General features: G+C 60.8%; 1 protein-coding gene across 4 annotated transcripts in view; it reads right to left on the bottom strand.

Moving 5' to 3' along the window:
* ADAP1 (ArfGAP with dual PH domains 1) overlaps positions 1 to 25,800 on the bottom strand; it is a 58,567-nt gene that overhangs the window by 18,200 nt on the left and 14,567 nt on the right. For all 4 annotated transcript variants that reach the window (XR_012913499.1, XM_075995230.1, XM_012759114.3 and 1 more), the window contains exons 3-7: positions 20,544 to 20,635; positions 13,247 to 13,329; positions 5,200 to 5,312; positions 4,119 to 4,265; positions 314 to 397 (exon numbers count right to left, since the gene is read on the bottom strand). Coding sequence is in view for 3 of the 4 variants with exons in the window: in XM_075995230.1 (XP_075851345.1) it covers positions 314 to 397; positions 4,119 to 4,265; positions 5,200 to 5,312; positions 13,247 to 13,329; positions 20,544 to 20,635 (519 nt within the window). In the remaining variant the exon portion in view is untranslated. The remainder of the gene's footprint in view (positions 1 to 313; positions 398 to 4,118; positions 4,266 to 5,199; positions 5,313 to 13,246; positions 13,330 to 20,543; positions 20,636 to 25,800) is intronic.

The following is a 25,800-nucleotide window of genomic DNA, read 5'->3' on the forward strand; positions in this document are numbered from 1 at the left end:
GGGTGAAAAACGTGTGTGTATGGGGGGGCAGAGGGAGACTGGTCCCTCAGGAGCTGGCTCAACCCCCACCCCAAGGGCCCTCCAGGCAGGAGGATGGGTCCAAGCTGGCCACCCTACCCTACCCCTTTCCCCCTCCCTGTCTGCTGCAGCTGAGCTAAAGTCCCCCAGAACAGGGCAGGAGAGGGAAACTTTAGGGCAGGCCCTCAGCCAGTCCCCTGACCCACCACAGGGCTCAAAGTCATCCCAGACTAGGGGGCAGGCACACGGCTGAGGTCTATCTCCCCATGTCCCCCTGCCACGGGCAGCCACTCACGTCTGCGTCACTTGCCCCAGGAAACGCCACCTGCAGGTAGTGGAAGCGGGCAGCTCGGAGCGCGTTGAACCAGTCCACGATCTCCTAGGGGTCAGAGGCTGGTGTGGGCCATGGGCCAAGGGGGGGGGGATGGAAGGGCTGGGCTGACTGGGGCCAGGAGTCAGGGCTCTCTAAAGAGGGGCAACCCCTCCTGAGCTCTGCTTCCTCGGACACCTCCAGGGGAACAGAGGAGTCACCCCTCAGGCAGGAGGTGGGTGCAGGGCCCAGTGCACAGGCCAGCCTCTTCTCCTTTCAGCTCAAGCTATTTTTGTGAAGATCCTTATTTTGTAGCTGTGCAGGTCGGGGGTGGGGAGGGAGGGGAAGCTCATCTATTTATAAGCCCACTTGGAGCTGAGGGGAAGGGCAGCACCACTCCCAAGTGAGAAGGTGGCGGGGCTGGAGCCCTTGGGGCAATCTCTGTCCCTCCAGCTCCACTGTGGGGAGCCCCAGACCAGTGCTCATGCCCAGCCCCTCCTGTCCAGGTCAGCCTGGAGTGTGGCCTCTGTCAAGGCCCCCTCCTCACCCTCAGCTCCGGCCTCACTTAGACACTGCATTCCAGGAGGAGCCAGAGGACCCTGTGACCCACAAGTCCGACCTTTTAGCCCAGTCCCTTCAGCCTTGTGTCTGTGGGCAAACCCCAGTCCAGGATGAAGCCGGCCCTCCAGCCACCCACCTGTGCCCTGTGGCACCTCCAAACCTAACCCTCTGCCCCAGAGCTCACACCATAGGCCCAGCCCAGCCCAGTGCTGCCCTTTACTGGCCACACCTACCTCCAGCCCTTGTCCGTGGTCCACCTTATATGCCCCTCCCACTTAGCCCCACCCTACCTTTGGGCTCCACCTTCTCCCACCCAAGCCCTGCCCCGTGGCCCTCCCCTCTGACAGCACCGAACCCACCCAGGCCTGGCCATGAAGCCCACAGCCACACACACACACCCCGTGCCCTGCCCTCCCCATACCATCCCTCCAAGAGTCCATGCTTGTCCGGGCCCACCTACCCTGTACTTAACCTACCCCACATCTAGACCTCACTCTGCCAGTGACACACCCCCTCTGCAGTTGCAATGGCTCACACTTACCCAGACTTTTGCACTGGTCTCTATGGGGAGCCCTCCCATGCACCAGCCCTCCACTGGGGACTCCCACTCCCAAATGCTGACCCCCTGCCCACACGGCATCTCCCCTTAGCTTTTAGGACACGGTCTCCGCTGGGTTTACTTCCCTTGGTAGCCCTTCTGCCTGCCCTTGCACAGGCCAGAGCTCCAGTGCCACCACCTGCCCCGTCCTCCATGGATCTGGCTGTGACCTTGCCCCTCTGGGAACTCAGCTCCCCCCACGCCCCCCCGTGCCCAGCTCTGTCCCAGCACACCCACCCGGCCTGGCACTGCCGTCTCTGCTCAGCAGCAGCAGCCTCTTGCCTCCCCTTGCGCCATCCTCCACAGCCAGTGGGAGGGCCAGAGGTCACCTTGAGGCCTGACACCCCCAGACTCCCCACTGCACCCCAGTAAAGGCAGGAATCCTCAGCACGCCCTCCAGGTGCTAGTCAGCCCACCTTGGGGGGGACCATTTTGTGTTCACCCACTTCTGCTCCTGCCTCCCTCGTCCTGGGTCAGCTTCTCCGGCCATAGGGCCTTTGCACAGCCCTTTCCTCTCGTGGAATCAGGACTAGGTGGCCACTCCCACTATGCTACCTGCCACCTTCTTCACACTCCTCACAGTGGGGTTTTGGTGGGTCCTTCATGTCTCACCAAAGCCCCCAGGTTTCTGTGGCCACCTCTTTGCATTGCCTGGGCCTTAGTTTCCCCTCAAGGAAGGTTCTGGAGGCTTCTGGATAAAGCTGAAGATTTGCTCACACCTTAGCCAGAAGGTGCACAAGTGCAGAGCGACTTAGCGGGACCAAAGCCGAGAGAGGACATAGCTGAGAAGCGCCCGATTTATAGTGCACAACCCCGAAGGCTGGGCATTAACAGCCCTAGGTCCCCCGGCAGGAGTGGGGGTTCATTCTCCAGGAAGGGTAAAAGAGAGGCAGTGTGTGCTCCAGAAACAGCGGCCTGGGACCCCGCACGGCTCCACACACGGTGGCCCCAGGCACCCCCCCCCAATGCAGAGCCCCTCCTCCCCTTCTCAGCCCCCACAGCGCGGGGCCCAAGTGGGTCCCCACTGGGCAGCGGCAGTTTCTCTGGAGAATCCAACCAGCCCCACATCCCAGTATATCTGGAGAAATTTCTCACAAGGAAGTCAGAGCAAATCCACAAACAAATAGGAAATAGCAACTTAGAAGAAAATAATGTTTTTCAGGGATAAGAAAACTTCAAAAATTAACATTAATAATTAGAGATAAGATACTACAATCATGAAACAAGAACAGTATTTGAAAAAGGAACATCCCAAGATCCAAAAGGAGCTCTGCAAAATTACAACTTTGAGAGCAGAAAAGAAACCCTCAATAGAAGGTTGAAGAAATTTCCTAGAAAGTAGAGGAAAAAAATGGGAATAGAAGAAAAATGAGAGAACCAGACTTTTTTCTTTTTTAGAGCAAATGTCTGAATAATTGGAGTTTCAGAAGAATGAGAATGGAGAAAGTGGAGGGAGGAAATTCCCAAAGAAATAAGGGAATTTCCCCTGATCTCATGAATGTGCGTTAAGGGCCCCAGAGACAGATGCAGGCCAGGGTACCCAGAGTAAGACTCTGTCTAAAACAAAAAAAAAGAAAACATCCAAACCCCGGGGACAAACTCACAGGGAGGGAGGGGTCAGTGGTGCAGTCTTCAGAATTAGGAAGGAAAACTAATTCCAACCGAGAATTCCACATCTAGCCAAACGCTAGACCAGCGGAAGATGGAAAACGTCAGACGTGCCGGCTCCCAGACGACCTACCAGAAAGCTGCCTGAGGGTGTGCTCCAACACAGGAGGGAGGAGACCAAACAAGACCTGGGGGCCCAGGAGCAGGGACCCCCAGGAGAGAGAAGAGGCTGTGGGAGAGACATCTCCAGACAGCAGTGGCCAGAGGCTACGTCCAGACACCCACAGTCCTGGAATGTCCGGCAAGCACACAGTTAACTAACTACGGGGAAACACAACCGTCAGCTCCCGGGAAGATAAAACACGCGCAGCAGAGGAAAGTAGTCGCTTGCCCCACCGGCAGGTCTGACTAGCATTTCACACAGTCACGATCCTGGAAACCCTGAACACAAGCGTGAGCAAAGGCGCCGCGAGCGGCCGCGGCCAGCATGTGGGAGGCGCGGCTGCAGGGAGCGGGGCTCATCTTCCATATGGGCAGGCGTCAGATGGTGCCTAAAATGGACAAATCTGCAGCACCACGCACAGAGTATTTATAGACACGGGACACGTTCCCAAAGGAGGCTAGAAGGAGCCTCCAACTGCTGTTTCTCAAGACTTAAGGACCATTTAACCCTTTAAGCCAAGGCATAGACATCTGGTGAGATGGACACACCAAGGCAGCAGGATGGGCTCCATGCCACCCTCTGTGGTCTGGCACAAGGACAAAGGACAGACTTCGGGGGAGTTCTGCTTGGCCCTGGCCCTCCAGAGAAGCTGGTGTCAGGGTGGTGAGAGGGGCAGGTGTGGGGCACCAAGGGCCGAGCTCCCCCCGCCAGCAGAGCTAGTGGTGGCCAAAAGGACGCTGCTATCCCTTCCCCTCCACGAAGGACTGCTGTTTCCCCCCTGAGGGCACAAGGTGCTGGGGGCAGATGCCACCTGTGGGGGTGCCAACCTGGTTCCCCACAGCCTGGCCCCCATGACCCACCTTCCCATCCTCGTGGTAGATGAAGATGTTTCGGGTGCTATTGTCCTTCAGATAGGTGACCTGCAGGCCGTGGGGGTGGCCGATCTTGGCTGGCTGGAAGGTCGCATTTAGATGCTCTATCTTCATGATGGCCTTGGGCTCCTTGGCCTGGGAAGCAAGGCCGCGTCTGAGTGCCAGGCAGCGGCCGTTGTCCAACTCAAGGGAGCAGGAAGGCCAGGCTCTGTGGCTGTTGGGAGCACACTGCAGTGCTGTGCGGCTTTGGGCAAGTTACCTAACCTCTCTGAGCCTCAGATTCCCAGTCTGTAAAGCAAGGATAACAGTATCTCCCTCCCAGGGATGATGTGGACATCATGCAGATGGGCAGGCGGCCCCTCTCTGTCTCTCCAGCAGTCAGCTCCGCCACCGCCTCTGGGCACTCCCTTCTGCCCCAGCTACCCTGTCCCTGCCAGCTGGCCCAGTGTCTGCCCACTGCACTGGGTGGGGGCTTGTGAACCGCCATGCTGGGCCCTTCTGGTAGAGGCAGCCAGGCTGATGGGCCCTCCCCAGCCCTGGCAGAGAGGAGGCCCCGACCACCAGGCTACAGGCTGTTGCAGTCCTGGGCTGCCCTGCTGAGACCCCACTCTAGCCAGTGTGCTCGCCCATCCCTGGACCACAGTCTCCAGAGCACGCCCACGCAAGTGAGGGTCTTTCCGGGGTCCTGGTTGGCTCCATGGGGTGGGAGGTGACGAGGTTCCCCTCCACCCCTCAGCCGGGCCCTCCAGTGGGGCTGCCTGGCGCCTGGACAGCCTCGGCTGCTGCAACACGGAGGCCTGCAGTCGGGGCAGGCCCGTCCTGGGGGTCCTCACAAGGGGGCCCTGGGGGGTTTCTAGAGGGTCCTCATGGGGGTTCCTCATAGGGAGGGTCCTAGGGGGTCCTGGAGTGACCCTCATGAGGGAGGCCTGGGGGTGACCACATGGCCCCTGGGACTCCAGGAGGGTAGCTGAGGACACGAAGCTGCTGTGGGGGGGTGGACACTGTAGGCCCCAGCTGGAGGCCTGAACACGCCCTGGGAGGGCCCGGCCGCCCCCCGTGCCTGGCTCACGTCACTCCTGTTGAAATACTTCAGGGCGCCCTCTCGCTCTGTCAGCACGAACTTCCGGCTTAGAAACTGCCCGTTGTCCCGGCCTCGCTTCCAGAGAAAGCCCTCGCGGTACCCTGGGGGAAAGGGGACACGGTCAGATGGGTGGTGGGCCAGGGCCCCGAGGAGAGCACAGGTGCCAGGACTCTGGCCAGCGTCCCCTGCCTGCCCCACCCGGGTCGGCATGGATGAGCGCACAACAGAGGCGGCAGAGCCAGGGCCTGACCCAGCTGCCCCGCCCCGCCTGGCCTCGGGCAGAAGCAGCACGTGCCCGGCCATTGCTCTATCTGGCGCCGCTTCTCCCGGTAGGACACGCGTGTGGGGAAGTGGGCCGAGAGCCGCAGCTCAAGCTTCACGCTGCGTGCGCACACCCACATGGCCACTGGCGATGAGCAGAACGGCCCCAGGGTGTCCGCCTGGGGTCCTCAGACCTGGGCATGTCACCTTCTGCAGCCAAAGGGACTTCACAGATGTGGCCAAGGCCTTGTGAGGGTAGATCTGAGGACGGAGGAGTCGTGACACAGACACAGACCTCCCATGGGACGCATTCGGTAGCTCCGAGCTAAAGGCAGCGAGAGGGTAAACACGGGTGGCCAGCACCATGTGCCCCTGCCTCTCCCTGCCCCCTGCACTGTTCAGACATCCTCCACGTTGTCCCCACCGCTTTCCCTGTCCCAGGACCTCATGCTGAGTTGGATCAGGCAACATGGGTCCCCCCTAGGGTCTGCACGGGAGACATATCCGTGTCGCTGCGTGTGGGGGCCCCAGCCACTGTTCACCAGCTGCTGGGCTTTGGGACTGTGTCTGGTTTCAGACCATTGTCTGGTGTCTCCCCAGGGGAGGGGCTGCTGGGTCACAGGGGGGGAGCCAGGGGATTGGCCGTTGCCTCCACTCTGGGTCTCAGAGCAGCTGTCTCCGGGGAAAAGGACCCAGAGCCCCTGTGAGAGGTCATCCGAGGGCGGCCACTCATCTGTGGTGGACGCGAGGGAGGGGCCGTCAGCCCCAGCTCGGGCTGCAGCCCCCGCACGTCACCACGGCAGCCACTCGGGCCAGACCCACTTGGCCCCGACCACCACGCCCCTCCTCTGCCCGGTGCCCCTCGACCGCCCAGACAGCCCCATTCCAACACCAGAGACCAGGGCTATTTTCTCTGTTCTTTGAGAAATGCGGCCATAAAAAGGCGGCAGACTGGCGGCAGGGAGTGGCAGCTGGCGCCGCTGGGGACACAGCCCTCGGCCTGTCTTGGGACGGGGCCGGATCGGGCCTGTTCCCCCCCAACCCAGAGGCCCCAGCACTCTCAAGCCTGTGGAGGCTGACGTGCCTCCCCGCCCCACCCCTTGACACACAGCAGCTGCGGGTGAGCCCCTTTATGGGACTCGGGGAGGCCCACCAACGTGTCCCTGGAGCCCAACCAGGAACTACTCAGAGAAAGGTTTGCTGACTGTGCCAGCACCTGGCCCGGCTGGTGCTTCCTTCAGCATCTGGGCCTCTCCGACCCGGCGCTCGGGGGGCTGAGGGTGCTGGGAGCAACATCTTCACTGTGGGCCGCAGCTGCGCTTCCTGGACACGCAGGGCCCTGGCACGGGCCTCATTCACACTCAGGAGGACCCTGGAGGCTCATCCCATTGAACGGACGAGGAATCAGCTCAGGGAGGGCACGTGCCGGGCCCGAGGTCACCTGGCCAGCAAAACCCCTCCCAGCACCTGGTTCAGGGACGCTGAGGGTGAAATGTGCCTCCTACCCCTGCCACACTCATGGTGTCCAGCAGGTGGCAGCAGAGCCTCAGGAAGCGTGAGGGCTGCTGAGCCAGCAGGCAATGCCACCTGGGCAGGCAGAACCGTCCCTGCCATCTAGCCTGGTCCATAGGTGAGTGCAAAGCCGCAGGACAGAGGGGGCACTCCCCAGACAGGAGAGCCCGTATGGCTGTCCGGACAGTGAGCCGCCAGGGTGCCTAATTTCAGGCATGATGACAGGCAACAGGAGTGGTATTTTAGGAGGGCACTGCAATGGCCAGGACCCAGACCTGGCCTCACCCTACAGTCAGCCAGCTCGGTGTGTGCAGACCCGTGTCCTCCCTGGGAAGGCCCAGGCGTCATGTTCACCTGTGCTCTCCGGCCCTGGGGTCTCGGGCCTTTTCTGCATCCAGAACCCACACAGCTGGACACCAAGGCTGGATGTGCCCAGGTGCCCATGTTCTGCAAAAGGACTGGCCAGAGACTGGATGGTGAGCCCTGCATTTATTGAACACCTACTGTGTACCAGGCCCTGCCAAGTCCCACCTGTGGGGAACCAGGGGCCCAACCACACTTCATGAACTCTGCCATGGAATGCCTGAAGTGGCACGTGGAAAGATTCTCAGCATCATTAGTCATGATGAGATCCGCCACACCCACTAGGATGGCAAAACCACCTCACACACAAGCACCGACTATCCTGGGTGTGGCCAAGGGTGGTGGCAGTGGCCCTTCCTGGCACCAGTGGGGTGCAAAATGGCAGAGACCGTGGAGAAGAGTCCGCGCACCTTACAAAGTTAAACGCACTGATCACATGACCCGGGAGCAGCAGACATGCAGGGGACGAAGCCATGATGGTGCGAGAGCCGCACACAGACGCACAGTGTGGCTTCACTCGTCACCATCAGCACATGGCCAGGGAAGGGCAAACAACCATGGTTCTGAGCACGGATTCCACCTGCAACTGGGAACCCTCTTGCACCCGCCAGGAAGCCAGACCCAAAAGCCTGAACGGTTCCATTGAATGACATCTTGGAAAAGGCAAAACCAGGAGCCAGAAGCAGTGGTTGTGGGGCTGGGGACTGACCACAGAGCACACTGCCCGTGGGTCCCACAGACATTCAGGATGGCAAAGCTGTTCCATGTCTCACACCTGTCACGGCTCGAGGAACTGTGCTCTAACAAGACATGCAAAGCGTGTGTAAGTCACACCACACGTGTGCGACTTGTTAGTTTTTTTTTTGTTTTTTTTTTTTTTTGAGACAGAGTCTCGCTTTGTTTTCCAGGCTAGAGTGAGTGCCGTGGCGTCAGCCTAGCTCACAGCAACCTCAAACTCCTGGGCTCAAGCGATCCTCCTGCCTCAGCCTCCCGAGTAGCTGGGACTACAGGCATGCGCCACCATGCCCGGCTAATTTTTTTTTTATATATATATCAGTTGGCCAATTAATTTCTTTCTATTTATAGTAGAGATGGGGTCTCGCTCTTGCTCAGGCTGGTTTTGAACTCCTGACCTTGAGCAATCCACCCGCCTCGGCCTCCCAAGAGCTAGGATTACAGGCGTGAGCCACAGCGCCCGGCCTGTGAGTTAGTTTTATCTTAACCTGAGGCTAGGAACACGTGGCCCTGCTCTGGGATGACGCCAGGTGGTGCCCCCTAGGGTGGGAGATGGGCCCATACTGCCTTCTGTCTCCTGCTGGGGGTGCCCTGATGGAGGGGTGGCCTCTGGGCACAGAGCCAGGGCCTGGGGAGGCACCAGAGAGACCAAGGTCCTGAGCCCACCCCAGCTGCCTCCGAAGGGCCACGACCTGTTTCTAGGCCTCAGGTTCTAGCTGCTGCCCCAGCCCCAAGTGACCAACAGCAGGGCAGCTGTGCCTTGCTGGGCATGGCTCCCAGGGTCACAGGCGTCCTCTGTGCACCTGCTCAGGGCCCTGTCTCTCCCCACCTGCTGCTCAGGCCACCGGCTCTGTCCACCCCCACTCTTGGGTCCCTGCCGACCTGCCGGTGCACCTGCCAGCCTGGGCCTCTGAAGACCTACAGCCACACCCTGTGGCGGTTCTGAGCCCAGGTACGCCCTGTCTGCTCCCCCCACACCGGAGCCCACACCACCTGCTGGCTGGCAGTGAGCCCTGACCTCCAGGGAGAGGACCACAGATGGCAGGACGGCTGAGACTCAGGGCGTCTCTTCTAAGGCTGGGGAGATGACAGTGTCCACGTCCATGGCATTGGGATGGTTGCCCCCTCCCCACACCAGCCCTGCTCGGGGCTCCCGGGTCGGGAGGCCATTCTCCCACGGGGCAGGTCTGACCTGGCGGGTGGTGGGAGGGCAGGGCCTCGTCGTGGGGCCCGGTTCATGGCGGGAGCCCCAGGTTGAGTCCATAGTGCGCTGTTCTCAGGCATTGAGATGCCACCGTTCCTGGTCACTTGGCAGGGATGCTGGGTGTGTGTGACTGTGAGCACGTCTGTCCTCACCCATCCATTCATTCACTCATTCATTCATTGGTTTGTTCAACAACCCAGCCAGTGGTACGTGTGGGAGGGGCCCGCCAGACAGCATGGCTCTGAGCCTTGTGTCCCTGTCACTAGGGGCTGATTTGCATCCCCTTCTGTGTACAAGGAATCCAGGGCCCAGAGACATTGCCTGACTGCCACGGGGTCACACAGCGGGAAGCAGGGACCAAGTCCCCGTTCCCATTAGGGCTGTGGCTGGCCTAGCTGTGGGCCAGGACCTCCCAGCTGGCCCCATGAGACCTGACGCCACCTCATCCTGGCTGTGGCCCCTTCCTGTGCCTGAGTTTCCTCATCTATCAAGCAACAGAGCTAAGAGGAAGGTAAAATTGGACGGTCCAGTCCCCATGGGCCAGCAAGGCCCTGGACTTGTACGTGGCATCGTCAGCACAGCACGACGCAGACCAAGGTCTCCTCGCAGGGCCTTCCGCGCATCTGGGGGGGGGGCTGGCAGAGGCCACGAGCAGCCCCCAGGGGTCAGAGGGTGGGGCCAGGGGCTCCCTGGGTCCCTGCTGACCTCCTCGTGTCTCCTGCAGCACCCAGGGTGGGGCCTGGCACAAGACGGGCCTAAGAGACCCCCACACTCACGGCGGCACAGCTGGGGGCTGCCCCTTGGGGCCAGATTAGCCCCAGAACACTCCCCCGCTCCACAAGCCCCAAACTTGGAGACCCACAGGGGGCCCCAACACACACGCACAGCAAACCCGACCCCAGTAGACGTCCTGAGTCCAGCAAGGCGCCTGCCCGTCCGGGGAGGGGACAGCCTCTCCTGCCTCCCAGCCAAGCCACAGCACCATTGCCTTGAGGGGTCTGGCCCCAGGGACGCCTCGTGCTGACCGTGCACCCACAAGTGACGTCATGCAACGCTCCAGTGACATCCTGTGCTGGACACCATGCTGTCCCCACTACACAGATGGGGAAACTGAGGCATGAGATTTCCCCCCCATGCCATCACTCTGGGAGGGCAGGGCCTAGGCCAGGAGGAAGGTCGGACCGTTCCCGCCCCCAGGGGCACGGGTTGCGAAGCCTCAGGCAGGAAGCGCTGTGTCTGTGGTGAGGCGGCACGGGGCGGCTGGCCCCTGGACAACACGGGGCATTGTCCAGGCCCCTGTGAAAGCCGCCATTGAGGCTCTGGCTCCAGGCGGGGGCCTGGCTGGGGAGGGAGCCAGGAGCGCTGTCCCCAGGGTCACCGAGAGAGGGGCCTGCGGGCAACCCCCACACTCCCGTGACTTTGGCAGGAGGAGGTGGCCGCGGAGGGAGGGGCTGCGGAAGTTCTGCCTCCGTGGGCTGCGTGGAGGTGTCCACGTTGGTGAGATTGACCGCGGGGACAGGCCCAGAGACATCTCGGTTTCTCCCCGGGAAAGTTCCCGCCTTTTCCTTGGTCATAAGTGAGAACCTCAGGAGGAGGGAGGCGTGTGGGGCTGTGTCTGTCCTCGCCCAGTCTCTGCCCCCCTCATGCTGCTGCATTTAGTAACCCGGGCTTGTGGCAGGAGGGCCGTCCTTCTCCCGCCCCCATCTGTTTACAGCACTGTGGACTCTCTGGGTCCTGGCCCTGCCGTGTCCTTACCCGTTCCTGGCTCAAGCTGCCCAGTTCGGCCACCAGGAGCTCCAGAACCCAGCGCCAGACACTCACTTCTGGGAGGCCCCAAGGGAAAGAGGAGCCCTGCGGCCCAGGCCACCCTAGCTCTAGCCCGGAGCGCCCCAGCCCACGGTTCCGGCTCATTCCCGGGCAGGCCTGAGTGTCCGCCCTGGCGTGGGACCCACCCCCCGCCACAGCCCGAGACCACACAGGCTGGGGCAGGGACCATCACCAGGCTTGAGGCGCTCAGCCTACCCGCACCTCACTCCTACCAGCTGCCGAGAGGGTCTGCAGGGCTGGGGCGGGGGTGGGAGAGGTGGCTGCCTGGAGCCTATGGGGTTTAGTGGCTCTGCTCGCCTGACCCTGCACAGGGCAACTCGGCCTGGGCTCCCTGCAGCCAGGCTTTTGGAGTCCAGACTCTCTGGCCTGTGTGCCTGGTGCTCCCCATGTGGCCAGGGAGGTGTGTCAAAGGCCTGGGGGAGGCAGGGACAGACTGAGGACCCCCTCTGTCCTGCACAGACCCAGGTTCCCATCCTATAAATCTCAGGCCCAGCAGGGAAGCGCAGCTCCAAGCATGGCTGCCAGAGGGAGGCGCGGGCGGGCATGAGTGCTCAGGGTGAGGCGGCAGCGTCACCACTATGGGCACAACAGCTTTAGAGAAACAGGAGTGGAACAAAAGGCCTCGCTAGGCTCTCTGCCCTGGGGTCTGCCATTGACCCCCATGGCCTGGCAGTGTCTGCTGCCTTCCAGCAGCCGAGACAAGGGCCTGGGGTCATGTCCACTGGGGGGCGGCGCTTAGAGCTGGAGACAGGAGGTGCTGACGGCCGCCCAGTGCCTAGAAGAGAGAAGGCAAGTGGTGGAAAGGGCCAGAAGGCGCCAAACACCCCTTCCAGCGTGGGAGTTGCCCTGAGGAGTGAACGTCCAGACCCACCTTCAATGCCAGCGGCCCCAAGGTGGGGAGGAAACCCCCTTGGACAGACGCCCGGGCCCAGCACCTGCCGCTCGCCCGGCCGCAGCTCTCAGTTCCCCACGACCGTCGGGACTGGGAGCGACACCCCGTCCTGCGGGGCTCCGAGGGAGGCGTGGGCACAGTGGCTCGCACAGACTGAGCAGTCGCCCCTCCCACACCTGCCCACCTCTGCTGCACCTCGCCCACTCGGCGTTCTCTCCATCTCCTCTTTGGCTGGCCCCATGCAGAGGGCCCGGCCAGGGCTTCCCTGGGATCCCAGCAGCCTCGACGGCCTAGCCCAGGCACGGGCCTGCGTGCAGGAGTGGCCCAGCCTCAGGAGCTGGGGTGGCCTGGCAGCCACGCAGCAGAGGATGGCCCCTCCCATGGAGCCCCTGGAGCTGCTCTAGGGGGAACCACCAAAGCCCCCAGCCCCAAGCCCGCCACACGCATATCAGCTTCTGGAAGATGCCTGGTCCGCTCAGGCTAGGGGGTTCCCACTCAAAGCACCAGCGTTTATTTATTTATTTAACTCTTGGTTTAATTTCAGTTCAGTAAATTTTTTTTTTGAGGACCAAATCTCGCTCTGTCGCCCAGGCTAGAGTGCAGTGGTGTCATCACAGCTCACTGCAGCCTCCTGGGTTCAAGCGATCCTCCCGCCTCGGCCTCCCGAGTAGCTGGGACTACAGGCGTGCACCACCACGCCTGGTGAACCACCAGGCATTCAAATGCGCCTAGGGGTAGAAAGTGGAAGTGGACACGGGGGTGTGGCCTGAGGCCTGGCCCACTGACAAGCAGTGAGGGGACTCGGCCTGGGGTGGAGCCGGGTCTCCCAGGACCCCCATGTGCCGCGCCCTCTCGGACACATCTGTGCAGACCCGCCCAGTCCACAAAGCTCCGGGACGCTGCCTGGACGCCTCTGCCAACCACAGGGGACCCAACAGCTCCCAGCTGGGCCGAGGGGCAGGTGGAGGCCGCTGGCCTGGCCGTGCCCTCCCACGGCACGAGTGCTGCCACCACGGCGGACCTCTCCTGCTCTCCACCTGGGTCGAGCCTCCTCCGGCAGAGGAGGGGCGGCCAGGGGCTCCCACACGCACCACTAAGTAAGGGCTGCGCTGTACACAGCCAGGGGACTCTGCACAAGGTCACGGGGTCAGGGACACGGTTCACACCATGAGCCGGCAGGAGACGGAGACACACAGAGAAGCCCACACCCCAGAGGCGCGGCCACCAGCCCTGGTCCTCACCTGCCGAGTAGGGCTCCTGCTTGTCCGGGTGGACGAACTCCCGCCGCTCGTACTTGGCGCGGATCCACTGCTCCCGCAGGACTCTGGGGAGAAAGGAGGAGACTGAGCCATGCAGGCTACCGAGATCCACCCACGAGTGCCTAGGCCGAGGCTCGGGACCCTCAGGAGGCCCCGGAGAACTGCGGGGTCAAGTGCTCGGGCGCCAGGCTGCAGGGCCCACCACTCTGATTTTTAAAATGGTTCGATAATCAAATAGTTTCGCCTTTTGATACCTCCTCTTCTTATAAACAATTAAAATATAATTCACATACCATAAAATTCACCGTTCAAAGTGAATGATTCAGCAGTTCACAGCTTAGCACGACCAGGTTGTGCAGCCATCACCGCCTTCTAATTCCGGAACGTTTGTACCTCCCCAAACAGAAATACCCGTTAGCAGACCCCCAGCCCGGGAACATAATCCGCCTTCTGTCTCTGCAGAGACAGCCCTGCCTGCTGGCCGTGCGCAGAAACAGAATCATACGTGTGTCTCCGTGTCCAGCTCTCACGCAGTGTAACGTGTGAGGTTCCTCCATGCTGCAGTGTGTGTCAGAATTTCCTTCCCTGTATGGTTAGATCACCTCCCACTGATCACCTCCTCTAACAAGCCTCTCCGTGGTTATCAGGGAGGCTGGGCCCACGCTGGGATCTCGGACAGCAGAAGCCCAGCCCCCCACACACGCTGCCGTTCTGGGGCCTGCGGCCCCTGCAGAGAAGGACAGTGGTCAGCGCTTGACCCCAGAGTCCCCGGGGCCTCCAGACAGACTCACCAGGAAGGATCTCTGGGGAGAGCGCTGGTCCCCAGGGAGCACCTGTGACCCCCTGAGTGGGCTCACAGCCATTGGGTGTGGCAGGGAGAGGCCGGGAGCCCCTGCTGGGAATCCGAGGCCCCAGGGCTCAGCAGGAGCTGGGAGTCTGCTGGGCTCACACAGGTGACATGGCCTTGGCCTCAACAAGAGAGAGGCGTTGGGAACAAGAAGGCTACAGCTGACCAGAGGGCAGGACAGGACTTGGGGGCGGCCGGCAGAGCCCGAGTCCACACACACCCAGCCCGAGGCCCAAACCTGGAGCCCGGCTCCTCCTCTCCCCAGGGCAGCAGGCGGCTCCTGGCTGCTCAGGGGCAGCCTGGGCTGAGCTCTGCGCACTGTCCACTGGCACTGCCACCAGGGTCCCCTCGGCCCCTCCTCAAAGCTGTCCCTGCCCCTGACATCTCTCCAAGCGGCCAGATGGATGCAGGAGGTACCTACGCATCCTCCGCTCCAACCACCTCACGCAGTTCCAGTGACAGCAAGACCTTCCACGTCCCCAACCCCCAACCTGACCCTCTGCCCTAGCTCAGCCCCCTAAGGCCTCTGCACCCCTGGGCATCCCCCAGGCAGCCACACTTCCTCCCTCCAAGCCCTGTTGCACCTGGCCCTGAGACACCCTTCACACCCACTTCTGGGCCCTGCCTTGTGTCCCACGCCATATGGCCCATTTACTCATCCGTGTCTCCTCGGCCATCTCTGGACCGTGAGCTCTCTGCAATCCCTGTCCCCTGCACCCTGGCCTCCTAGGCTGTCCCTGGCCCCAGCTCCCACAAATATAGCACCGGTCAAGGCCAGGAAGCCTCGGGGGAAACTGGTGCATGAACACCTGACCACGGTCCCAGGAGAGAAAGACTTTGGAGCAACAGGCCCACACCTCTCGGCCCAGCCATGTGGTTTCTCTGTCCACTGTCACAGCAGGGTCAGCTGCTGCCATCGCAAAGGGCACGAGACACACCTGGGAGAGGCCGACTCCAGCCCCAGCCTGGCGGTTTTCCTGATTCCAGTCAATTCCAGCCAGAAGACAAAGAGGGAACCTCTTGCTTCACGTGGCAGCCTCAGAGCTGGGCCTGGGGCTGGTCCATGCAGATCCCAGGGGAGACCGGTCCTCTGGACGCCACCCCTGCCTCGGGCTGGGTTCTGTGTCCCCAGCGCTGTGAGGGTGAGTGTCCCGTGGCTGCCACGGCAAATCATCCAAACTGAGGATGACAGAGACCTCTCATGTTCCAGAACCCAGAGTCCAAAACGCAGGCGCCACAGGGCTGGTTCCCACGGACACACCCACCTCTGCCTCCATCCTCATCCTCAAGCAGCCTCCCCTCTGTGCCTCCCACCAGGCACCCTCCAGGGTATGGGGCTACCTAGCCTGGACAACCTCACCTGACCTGACCACACCTGCAGAGACCTGATTTCCAGACGAGCTCACTGTCGCAGGTACTGCGGGTCGGACATTAACGCATCTCTGGGGGACATCATCTGGCCCCCAACAGGGTGCCAGCAGGCTGACCTTGGGGGCGCGTGCTCCCTCCATCACCCCAGGCTCTGGCCTCTGAGCCGCAGGGAGGACCCAGTGCTGTATGGGGAGCCGGGGTCGTGATGCCACAGGGGCACTGAGGGAGGCTGCGACAAACAGCTGTCAGGGCAGGGGACCCTTGAGGGCCACTGCCCTGGTGCGGACACAGGCATCCTTGGCTTGCACCTGCACATGGGGCCTCCTGGGGCTGACACGGAGGCTTCTAGAAGCAGCAGCAGCAGGAAGCCCTTAGCAAACCCGAGAGGAACGGCCCCTTCCGACTTTCCCTCCCGACTTCAGGGTGGGGACTCGAGGGCCCCGCAGCGACCTCTGCCCTGAGTCACGGCCTGTGCTAAGGGCTGGGAGCCAGCACTGGGAGCTCAGGGGTTATACCCTGCCCTGCCTGGGAGAGCTGCTCCGAGTCCTCCCTCACGTCGGGTCTCATATCAGCCAATCACCGTGATCCTGGCCCTCCCCTCCCAAGGCCATCTGGCCAGCCCCCTCCTGTACTGGACAGCTGGGCCCTCACCCCTCGAATGGCCCAGAACAACACAGGGGCTTGGGGCATCTGGGCTAGGCTGGAAAGCCTCCGGCCCCACTCCCTGGAGTCCGTCCTATGTGCCCAGGGCTCCGGGAGCCGCCCCTCAGTGTCAGGGCCCTCGGGTCAGGGTGGGTCCCCTTGACCCAGAGCAAACCAGACCCTAGGGGCCGGATGGGGCAGGGCTTGGGTGACCACTGGCCCTGGTGTGGCTTCACGGGTGGGGGGGCCACTAAGCCTGCCCCTGCTCTGAGCCCCAGGGTCCCCTCCCACCTCTGCCCCTCCAGGGCTCCCTAACATGGCACCACCTGAGACCCTTCTGCAGCCAGGGCTGGTCCCAGTGGCTGCAGGGTGGCTACACAGCTGATACACCCTGGGCGCCCGGCCTCCCTGGGCATCCACTCGCCTGCCGGTTCTGCCAGCTGTTGCTGCAGGGATTTCAGGACGTTGTAAACACCCGGTGATTCCTGAGCCTGCCGTGCCCCATGCAGGACTGCGTCTGAACCCCAGCACCTCGAACGTGCTGGAGAGGGGGGCTTAGATGAGGGACTAGTCCAGGGTGACAGGTACACTCACGATGGGGAAATCGGATGTAGACGCACGGAGGGACGGCCACACAAGGACACTGCAGAAGTGACCGTTGGCCAGCCTTGGAGAGAGGCCTGTGGACACACTGCCTCGAGCATCAGGCTGGACAGACAGACTCTTGCGCTCTGTGGCGCTCTGTCACGGCAGGAAGCTAAGATGGACAGCAGGCCCTCCTGCCTGCCAGTGGAGCCCAAGCATTGGGGAGACAGCTATGACCTCCCACTGCAGGTGCCGCCTGCACCCCAGTGTCGTGGGGGCCCTCCTGCCGGCCCAGCCTCACCACACAGGAAGCAGGAGGGGCTGGTTCCACCCAGCAGCAAACCCGAGAGGAATGGCCCCTTCCGACTTTCCCTCCCAACTTCAGGGTGGAGACTCGAGGGCCCTGCAGCGACCTCTGCCCTGAGTCACGGCCTGTGCTAAAAACAGCCACGCTTGGGATCCTCAAGACCCGCGCTCCACCCTCCAGAAAGGAGCCCACACTGGGGGACGACCATGGCCACGGCCCTCCTCCCAATGGCCTGGCAGCGGGTGGCACCCTCCCCTCTTATAACTGTGGAAACTGAGGCCCAGGGTGCCTGTCCTGCTGCCTTGTGGACAGTGGGTGCCGGAAGGTGGCAGGGTGTGAAATCAGGCTTTCCATATTTGGTTTGTCCTGCTCCGTGTCCCTGCCTGCTACTCTTAGCGCCTGCAAAGACGCCACCCAGATGTGTGCTGCGTTCAGCCTCGAGACAGTTTCCGAGTGCTGGAAAGGGGGGCTTAGATGAGGGACTAGTCCAGGGTGACCAGGTACACTCACGATGGGGAAATCGGATGTAGATGCACAGAGGGACGGCCACACAAGGACACTGCAGAAGTGACCGTCGGCCAGCCTTGGAGAGAGGCCTGTGGACACACTGCCTCGAGACCCTGGGCCTGGGCCGGGCTGCTTGGGGCCGGGGCGGGGTTGGGGGGACGGATCTCGGTGCAGCCCAGCCCCTCCTCCTGCCCCCGCCGCTGTGTCCTGCAACGCCGACAGCCAGACAGCCCTGCCTCCTGCCGCCCCACAGACATCGGACATCGCAGTCCATACACCACACTGCCCTCTGGCTTCCACAGCTCACAGCTGGGGCCTGAGCTGGGAGGGTGACCCTGACCATGCGGCAGCCTGCCGCCAGCCACAAACCCACGTCTCCGAAACGGCCTCGCTAGCGTCAGCCCCGAGTCAGACTGAGGACGCTGTGCAGGCCTGGGCTGGGTTTCCCGTGAGCACCGGTCGGGGGTGGTCTCAGGATGGGGTCAGGACCCCAGGCCTGTCGGGCTGGGGGGTGACGAGTGCAGGCTGGAGGGGATCCAGCCCCTGTCCTCTCACCCTGGAAGTGGGATCCCAAATGGCACCTGCCTCCCAGGCTCACAGGAGGCTCACCAAGAAGATGCCTATGAGCGCCCAGCCTGGGGCCTGGTGACCACAAATCAACAAGGAGTGAAACACACAGGGTGACAGTTGCTGCTAGACACACCCAGCCCCGCCTCCCTGCAGCAACCTGAGCAGCCTCCACTGAGACCCAGGGAGTCTGCGGGTGGGAGCCCGGAATGTGGAGTGCATTCTCCCCTCCTGCTGCTCCTCTCCTCCCTCTTCCCCCTTCCTCCCTCCTCCTCCCCCTTCCTCCTTCCCCTTCCTCTTCCTCCTCCCCCTCATCCTCTTCCCCCTTCCTCCCCTCCCCCTCCTCCTCCTTCCCCCATCCCCTCCTGCCCTTCACATTCTCTGAGGCCCTCTGGACCCAGTGACAAAACATTCAGACCCCGTTCCCCCCTCTTGGAGCCCACTGACTGGGGGCACAGACCTCCAAACAGCCCTGGGCGGAGATGCCCCAGGGTGACTGCAATCGCCACCAGCAACTCCTGGGCACAGATTGGGGCAGAGCCCACTCTGGCTCTGAGCCCCCCAAGTCAGGGCAGGCCCACAGCAGCGACACCCACCCTCCTGGGGCCCTGGGAGGGCTTCAGGCTCATCTAACACGGTGTCAGAAAACACAGGGCTGCACCCAGCCTGTGGTTCCACAGGCATCGCCCTGGGCGGGGCTGGGGGTGTTTGGGTTCACAGGGCAAGTCCAGGGTGAGTCAACAGAAGAAGAAAGCTGAGCACACAGGAGACCAGGCGGGGCCCAGGTGAGGCCGGAACCCAGCCTCGGCCTGGGAACAAGGAGTCAGGGCAGGGCCACCCTCACCTGAGAATGAGGAGGCCGGGGCGGGGCTGCCCTCACCGCAAGTCTCCCCAGCACAGTGGGGGCCTTGAGGGGCCTGCAGGGCGGCTTGGCCCCCAGAGATCCCACAGCACGCGGCTCACGGCCAAGAGAGGGGAAGTGGGGGGAGCCTGCAGGACTGGCCCCACCACATGCTGGCCTGGGCACTGGCCCCACCTGGCCAGGCTGGCCCCTCCCACCTCTGTCTGGGTGACCCTTTCCTGACCCTTGCAATGGGGATTTCTGGGCTGGAGGCTCACACATCCCGGGTCCTTCCCGAGCCACTCTCAAAGGCCCTCATCACGAGAGACCTGGACATTGGCCTCCATGCGCGCCTGAGTGGCACTAGGCACTGGCCAGCAGGGGGCTCTGACTGACCGCCGGGACTGTCCTGCTTTGGGAGGACAAGGCCATGTGGGTGTCCTGGGAGGGTGCCTGGACCAGGGAGATGTGGGGGTGCTGGGAGCAGGTCCAGGCAGGAGATGGGCAGACCTGCAGGGCAGCCGTGGGGCACTGAGGGCCCCGGGAGCCCCAGGATGGCTTGGTGGACACGTCCCCTCCCTGGTGCTGGACTGGCAAAGGCAGCCACCAATATCTGCAGGCACCCACCTCGCCCAAGGCCCCATGCTGGGGTCTGTGTGCTGTCCCTAGCCACCCCCTACTCTGGAGTCCCTCAGGGAGTCTGCCTGCTGGGCACCAAAGACGCAGGAATCAGAGGCCCCAGACCAGGAGAACCCGTGGGGAGCCTGCCCCGACCCCCACGCAGCCCAGCGGCCCAAGGCGGGAGGGGGCTCGGGACCGAGAGGTGGGAAACCAGAGCCAGGACAATGTGCAGAGGCGGGCAGGCGTTCTGCGTGAATGGTGGCCTGGTGGCCTGGGCCAAGGTCAGGAGGCAGGAGGCACAGGGTGGGCGTGGGAAATGGTTGGCTGCTGGGACAGGATAGCAGGATGGGCGAGAGAGCTGGGGGTTGGGAGCCCAGGTGGGGGTGGGGCTGGGACTACAGGCCCCTCCCCTGTGAGGGGCTGAGAGGAGGGCACTGGTGCGTGTCATTCTCTCGTCATCTGCTGCGCAGATGGGGAAACTGAGGCTCAGCCCAAGGTCACTGGTGCTGTGCTGACCAGGGCCCGAGCCAGCCCCCATCCCCTCTCTTTGCAGCCTCCCAATGACTCCAGAACCTTCCCCACCGGGTGGGAGCACCCACATGACCACCTCCATGTGGGACCTGGGTGGGCCCCGTGACAGCAGCTTTCGTGTCCTCCTCCCACACCACCAGGGTGCACCCAGGGGGACTGCTTGAGAGCCCCGCAAAACCCCAGTGGGTGCCTCCACTGGCCCCGGAGAACCCCAGTCTGCTGGGACGAAACGTCCTTCCCTGCCCTCCGCAGCCACTGCCCACAGGCCAGGACCCCAGACCGAGGGAGGGGGGGCAGACACAGCCACACACACGTGGGGAACGCTGGGGCCCTAGGGGTGCAGCACAGCCCTGGCCGACATTCCCGACGGCTCTCACCCCGCCACCCCACCCGTGGGTCCGCCCGGAGCCATCTCCGGAGCTGTGGCCCAGCGACCCTGACAAAGCCCCTTTGTACTTACTGGCAGTCGGAAAACGTGGGCCGGTAGTAGAAGGAGGGCACTTTGGACTCGAATGTGGCTCTTGCAGCATCGTTCCCGTGGGAGGCCATGAACTGCAAGAGAAGGGGCAGGGTCAGAGCACCCGGAGCCCCAGACCCAGGGTAGCTGTGGGGCTGGTGGACCCAGGGCACTGAGGGTTTGGCCAGCGCTGGGACAGGCAGGGACTCCCACCTTCTCTCCTGTCCCAGGGACACAGTTTCTGAGCTATCTACCCTCCCCTGGCACATGGAAGGAGCTGGCGTCCCCGAAGAAAGGGGCCTCAGCAAAGGAGGCTGGGAGGAGAGCCCCCTCCTCGGTACGGCACCTGGGCCCTGCCCGGCACCCCCCCGGAGCATCCTGGCTGGACGGGCTGCCCCGTCCGGAGACGCCCCCCTCGCCGCCTCCCGAAAGGCTGGGCTCATCTGCTCATCCGACATGTGCTCAGCGAGCTGCTAACGTGCACTGGACAGGGGCCTGGACACAGGCAGCCCCACCCCGGCCCGTGGCTCCTCTGAGCAGACAGAGGCAGGGACCAGGAGCACGTTCATAAAGAAACAAGCAGCCGTGGCGCAGGTGTGGGGGCTCCTTCACACGCCCGGGGAGGCTCTCGGGAGGCCGGTCGTGACAAGGGTGTCCTGGCAGGGGAAACAGCCAGTGCAAAGGCCCTGGGGTGGCGCCGAGCGGGGCATGTTGGAAAGATGGCTCCACAGCTGGGTGTGGATCCGGGCAAGAGGGCGCCAGCGGGGCTGGGAGGACCTGACCCACCGCGCCCAGCCGCAGGGCAAGGGGGGAGCCGGCCCTTCTCCGAGGCTGCCTGCCCTCTGAGTCCTCATGCTCACGGAGGATTCTAGAGCATCAACTGGAAAAAAAATCACAAGCGAGACAATTCTACAAGACGCTGGCACCAAACTAAAATTCTAAAATCAATGGCTTTTCTATATAAAACTTCAGTCTGTTAGGTGATATAACAGAAGGACAGATCCTATTTCTGACAGCTACTGGCCAAAATCCTAAGAATCAGCTTAACAAGAAACATCCAGCCAGGTGCTGTGGCACACGCCTGTCGTCCCAGTTACTGGGGAGGCCGAGGCGGGAGGATCACGTGAGCCCAGGAGTCCAAGGCTGCAGTGAGCCGTGATGACGCCATTGCACTCCAGCCTGGGTGACAGAGTAAGACTCTGTCGCAAGAAAAAAATATTAACAAGTAAAAATATCCTAGGAAGTTCTGAAAATAAAGACTCTTCCTACAAGATATGAAAACATTTTATCACGCTATCTCAACAAAACAGTCAGGTGCTGACCAGATCGCCTCGCTCACGGGGACAAACTGGAAACTCCAGCAACAGGTTTGCAGACTGCGGTGGGTCCCCACGGGGACGGAGACGTCTCAAATCGACAGGGGCACATCAAGGTGACTGGGAAGTGTTGGGAAACCACGGAGCCATCAGGAGAAAAAGTGGAGTTGGGTACACCTTGCACTAAAACAAATTCCAATTAAACATTTAATTTCAAAAATTAAACAATATGTGCAACGTTTGGGGGATGGTCACACTTGAAGCTGTGACTGGGGGGGGCATGGGCAATATACGTAACCTTAACATTTGCACCCCCATAATATGCTGAAATTTAAAAAAGTAGCAGGTAAAATCATGGGGTGATTTTTAAAAATAGTTTTAGGAACATATATGAAAGAAATCCATGGCCTTGGATTAGGTGATGGTTTCATAGATAGGACACCAAGGCACAAACAACGAGAGAGAAAAAAATAAATGAGTGGGATTTTATCAAAATTGAAAACTTTTGTGCTTCAAAGTATACATCAGGGAAGGGGCTCAGGCCTCCTTGGGTGAGGAAACGTTTGGGGACAAGACGCAAAGGATGGTTGAAAACATTGTGCGTGTGCTAAATGCCACGGAAATGTTCACTGTAAAATAGTTAATTTTATGTTGTGAATTTCACCTCAATAATAAAAAAAATGACATAGGTAGCTCCTTGAGAATATACACTGTACTTTTTGTATCTGACGAGGGACTTGGGTCCAGAATGCATAAGGTACTCTCAGCAATCAACACTCCTCGCTTATCATAAAAAGACGAATAGCTCAATTTTTAAAAATGAGTAAAGGACGTGAACGGACATTTCTCACAGGATGTGAGCACACGAGGAGACGCTCCACATCCTTAAACCTCCAGGGTGCAAATCAAAGCCACGGTGAGCCCCCCCCCCCCCCCCCCCCGTGGCAAACGCTGCCGACACACAGTGACACCTGCCGGACGGGATGTGGGGGGACATTGCTGATGGGAATGGGCAGCCGTTTGGGCGAAACGGCCTGGCAGTTCCTTAAAACATCAACCATACAGTTACAGAGGACCCGGCATCTCGACTCCGTTCCAAGAGACGTGAAGACACGCCACGCAACGTGCGCACGGATGTTCATAATAGCTGGAGGTTGAGACCACCCCGACGAGTGGATAAATAAAATGTGGTCTCTCCGTTGTACGGAGAGACCCCTAAAAAGGCGTGAAGCACTGACACACGCTGCGACACGGATGAACCTTGGACACATATGCTCAGGGAAGTAAGCCCGGCAGCGGACCACACACTGTGATTCCGCCTCTGCACGATCAGAGCCGGTGAGTCCACAGAGGCAGAAAGTCAACCTTTCTGCCTTGAGGAGGGTCTGGGGGTGGGGAGTTCGTGCTAACGAGTTCGCGGGGTTCTATTTTGGGATAAGAAAATGTTCTGAAATTAGATCGTGGTGGTAGCTGCACAGCTCTGGCTACGCTGAAACTACGGAATTGTACGCTGTAGAAGGGTGAACTGTGTGGCATGTGACGGACACCTCAATAAAGCTGCTACTTAAAAAATAGCCCTGGGCAGAGAAGGCCCATCTAAGCATGCTCTCAACCCTGAAACCACACAAGAATAGGGTTATAAATTTGACTACATCGAAGTAAAAAACTTTCCATGGCAAAAACCACCATGAGCAAATTCGAAAGACAACCTAGAAAAAAACTTTTTCAGCCCGAATCTCAAAGGGTTGATGTCTCTAATACACCAAAAACCCCTAAAGATGTAAAAGCTAACATGCGGCAGAAAGACAGGTGCGAGGTACAAAGAGATAGTTCATGCGACTGCAACACATGTCAAAGATGCTCCGTTCCACTTAGGACGAAATCTCCACCTCTCGAGCACACTGCTGCACCTGCAGGCCAGCGACACAGAAGCACCCGCAGCGGGTACGCAGGGCGCAGGTGGGCGCGGTGTCACTCCCACAGCCTGCTGGGGCTGGGGGTAGCTGTGGGGAGAGTTTGTCAAAAATCTCTCCAAAATTACCAAACCACATCGCCTATGACCTTGCGCTTTCACTTCCAGGAAATTAGGCTACTGAGAAAGTCCCACATGTTCATGAGCTGAGGGCTCAGTCAGAAAAGTCTGGAAACAACCTGCATATCCAGCCAGAGGGGCAAACAGGCCGTGGCTCCCCTGAGGCCATGGGGAGGGCGGGGGCTCCTGCGTGGAGTGAAATTCGCCCGCACTCCCATGGGCAGAGAGCGCCTCTTAGAGGCAGAAACACCAGCCCCAGTTGGGCTCAGGGTCAGGGTTAGGGTTGGGGATAGGCACGCTGGGAGGCGGAGGACCAGCGGGGTGGGGGAGCTCACACCCACAGCGCCCGTTAGGCCTGCGGGGTGCGTGCCCCGTGCATGGGGTGCTCCATCATCAAAGTGCACTGGGGCCCGTTCTACTAAGTGAAATATCACAAGAATGGAAAAACAAGCACCACATGTACTCACCATCAAATTGGTACCAATTGATCAATACTCATGTGCACATATGGAACTAACATTCATCGGGTGTTAGGCAGGTAGGCAGAGGGGATAGGTAAATTCACACCTAATGGGTGCCGTATGCACTGTCTGCCGTATGCAGCTCTGACTTGGGTGATACAAATGCAATAGATGTAACCCAAACTTTTGTACCCCCATACAAATTTTGAAAAAAAAATATAAAGTACATTGCATGGGGTGAAGCGACCCGAGTGTCCATTGTGGGACACGCAGACAAAGGTTGGTCCACCCGCAATGGAGCAACAGCCTTAAAAAGGAAGGACGCGCTGCACACACTACCGCGCGGACCAGCCTTGAAGGCAGTATGCAAAGTGCGAGAAGCCACAGCGTGTGGCTCCACTCTTGTCAAATGGCCAGAACAGGCAGAGCTCCAGAGAGAGGAGTAGGCGTGTGGCTGCTCAGGGCTGGGGTGGGGGTGTTGACACTAAAGGGCACGGGGTTTCTTTCTGAGATGATCAAAATATCCTAAAACTGGCTGTGGTGACGGTTGCACAACCCCGTGAATGTGCTAAAACCCGCTGCATTGTACGCTTTAAATGGGTGAATTGTGTGGTATGTGAATTGTTTTCACAATGGAGCGATTGTTAAAAAAAGATGTTACAAAAGAATATAAAGTTGAAAAAAAGAACCATAAAATATGAAAAAAAGAAAAGGGAAAAAGGGAAGGTTCTCTGTGCCTGCCCCATAGCCCTGGCCAGTCCTGGGTCACGGCTGCCCAGCGCGCTTCTCCCGGGTGGGGTGGGAGCAGGCGTGGTGCAAGAGCTCAGATCCCCCGAGTAGACCCCCAGCCCAGGAAAGGGAAGGGGCCCAGTGAGGGAGCCCTGCAGGGGCCAGGAGACTGCACGGGGCCTCTCCGAGATCCCCTTCATTTCGAATCCTGCACACGAACAAGGAGAGCACAGAGAGGACAGGAATCTCCTGGCCCTGCAGGAGCCCACTGGTCTCCGCGGGCCCACGGCCACTGCACCTCTGCAGGCAGAACCGGCCTTCCCGCCTTCCCTCCTTGGCATCACGCCACGTGTGCTGTCTCTGGCGGGGCTGCCCAGATTCCAGATGCAGCTCCAGGGCTGGCCTCCCGGCGTGGGATGTTTGCAAGGCTGCGAACGCCCACCCCAGTGCCCAGTCAGGGAACTGCTGGGACAACAAGCAGGCTCCCCCTGAGCCCAGAAGTCTGGGCCCCGTGGACCCCAGCTCGTGCTCCCTCCAAGTACAGTGGCAGGGATGTCACCTCATTGCCTTTGTGATGCTGGCCTTTGACTCTGTCCCTCCAGGGAGGGGGACAATCCAGGGGCCATCCTGCCCATTTTTAGAGAGAGAAACTGAGGCTTAGACAAGCCACTGCCTACCAAAAGGGGCCGATATCGCAAACCAAATGTCCAACTCAGGGTTGG

The sequence above is a fragment of the Microcebus murinus genome, chromosome 19 (assembly GCF_040939455.1).
Source record: "Microcebus murinus isolate Inina chromosome 19, M.murinus_Inina_mat1.0, whole genome shotgun sequence".
Taxonomy (NCBI): domain Eukaryota; kingdom Metazoa; phylum Chordata; class Mammalia; order Primates; family Cheirogaleidae; genus Microcebus; species Microcebus murinus.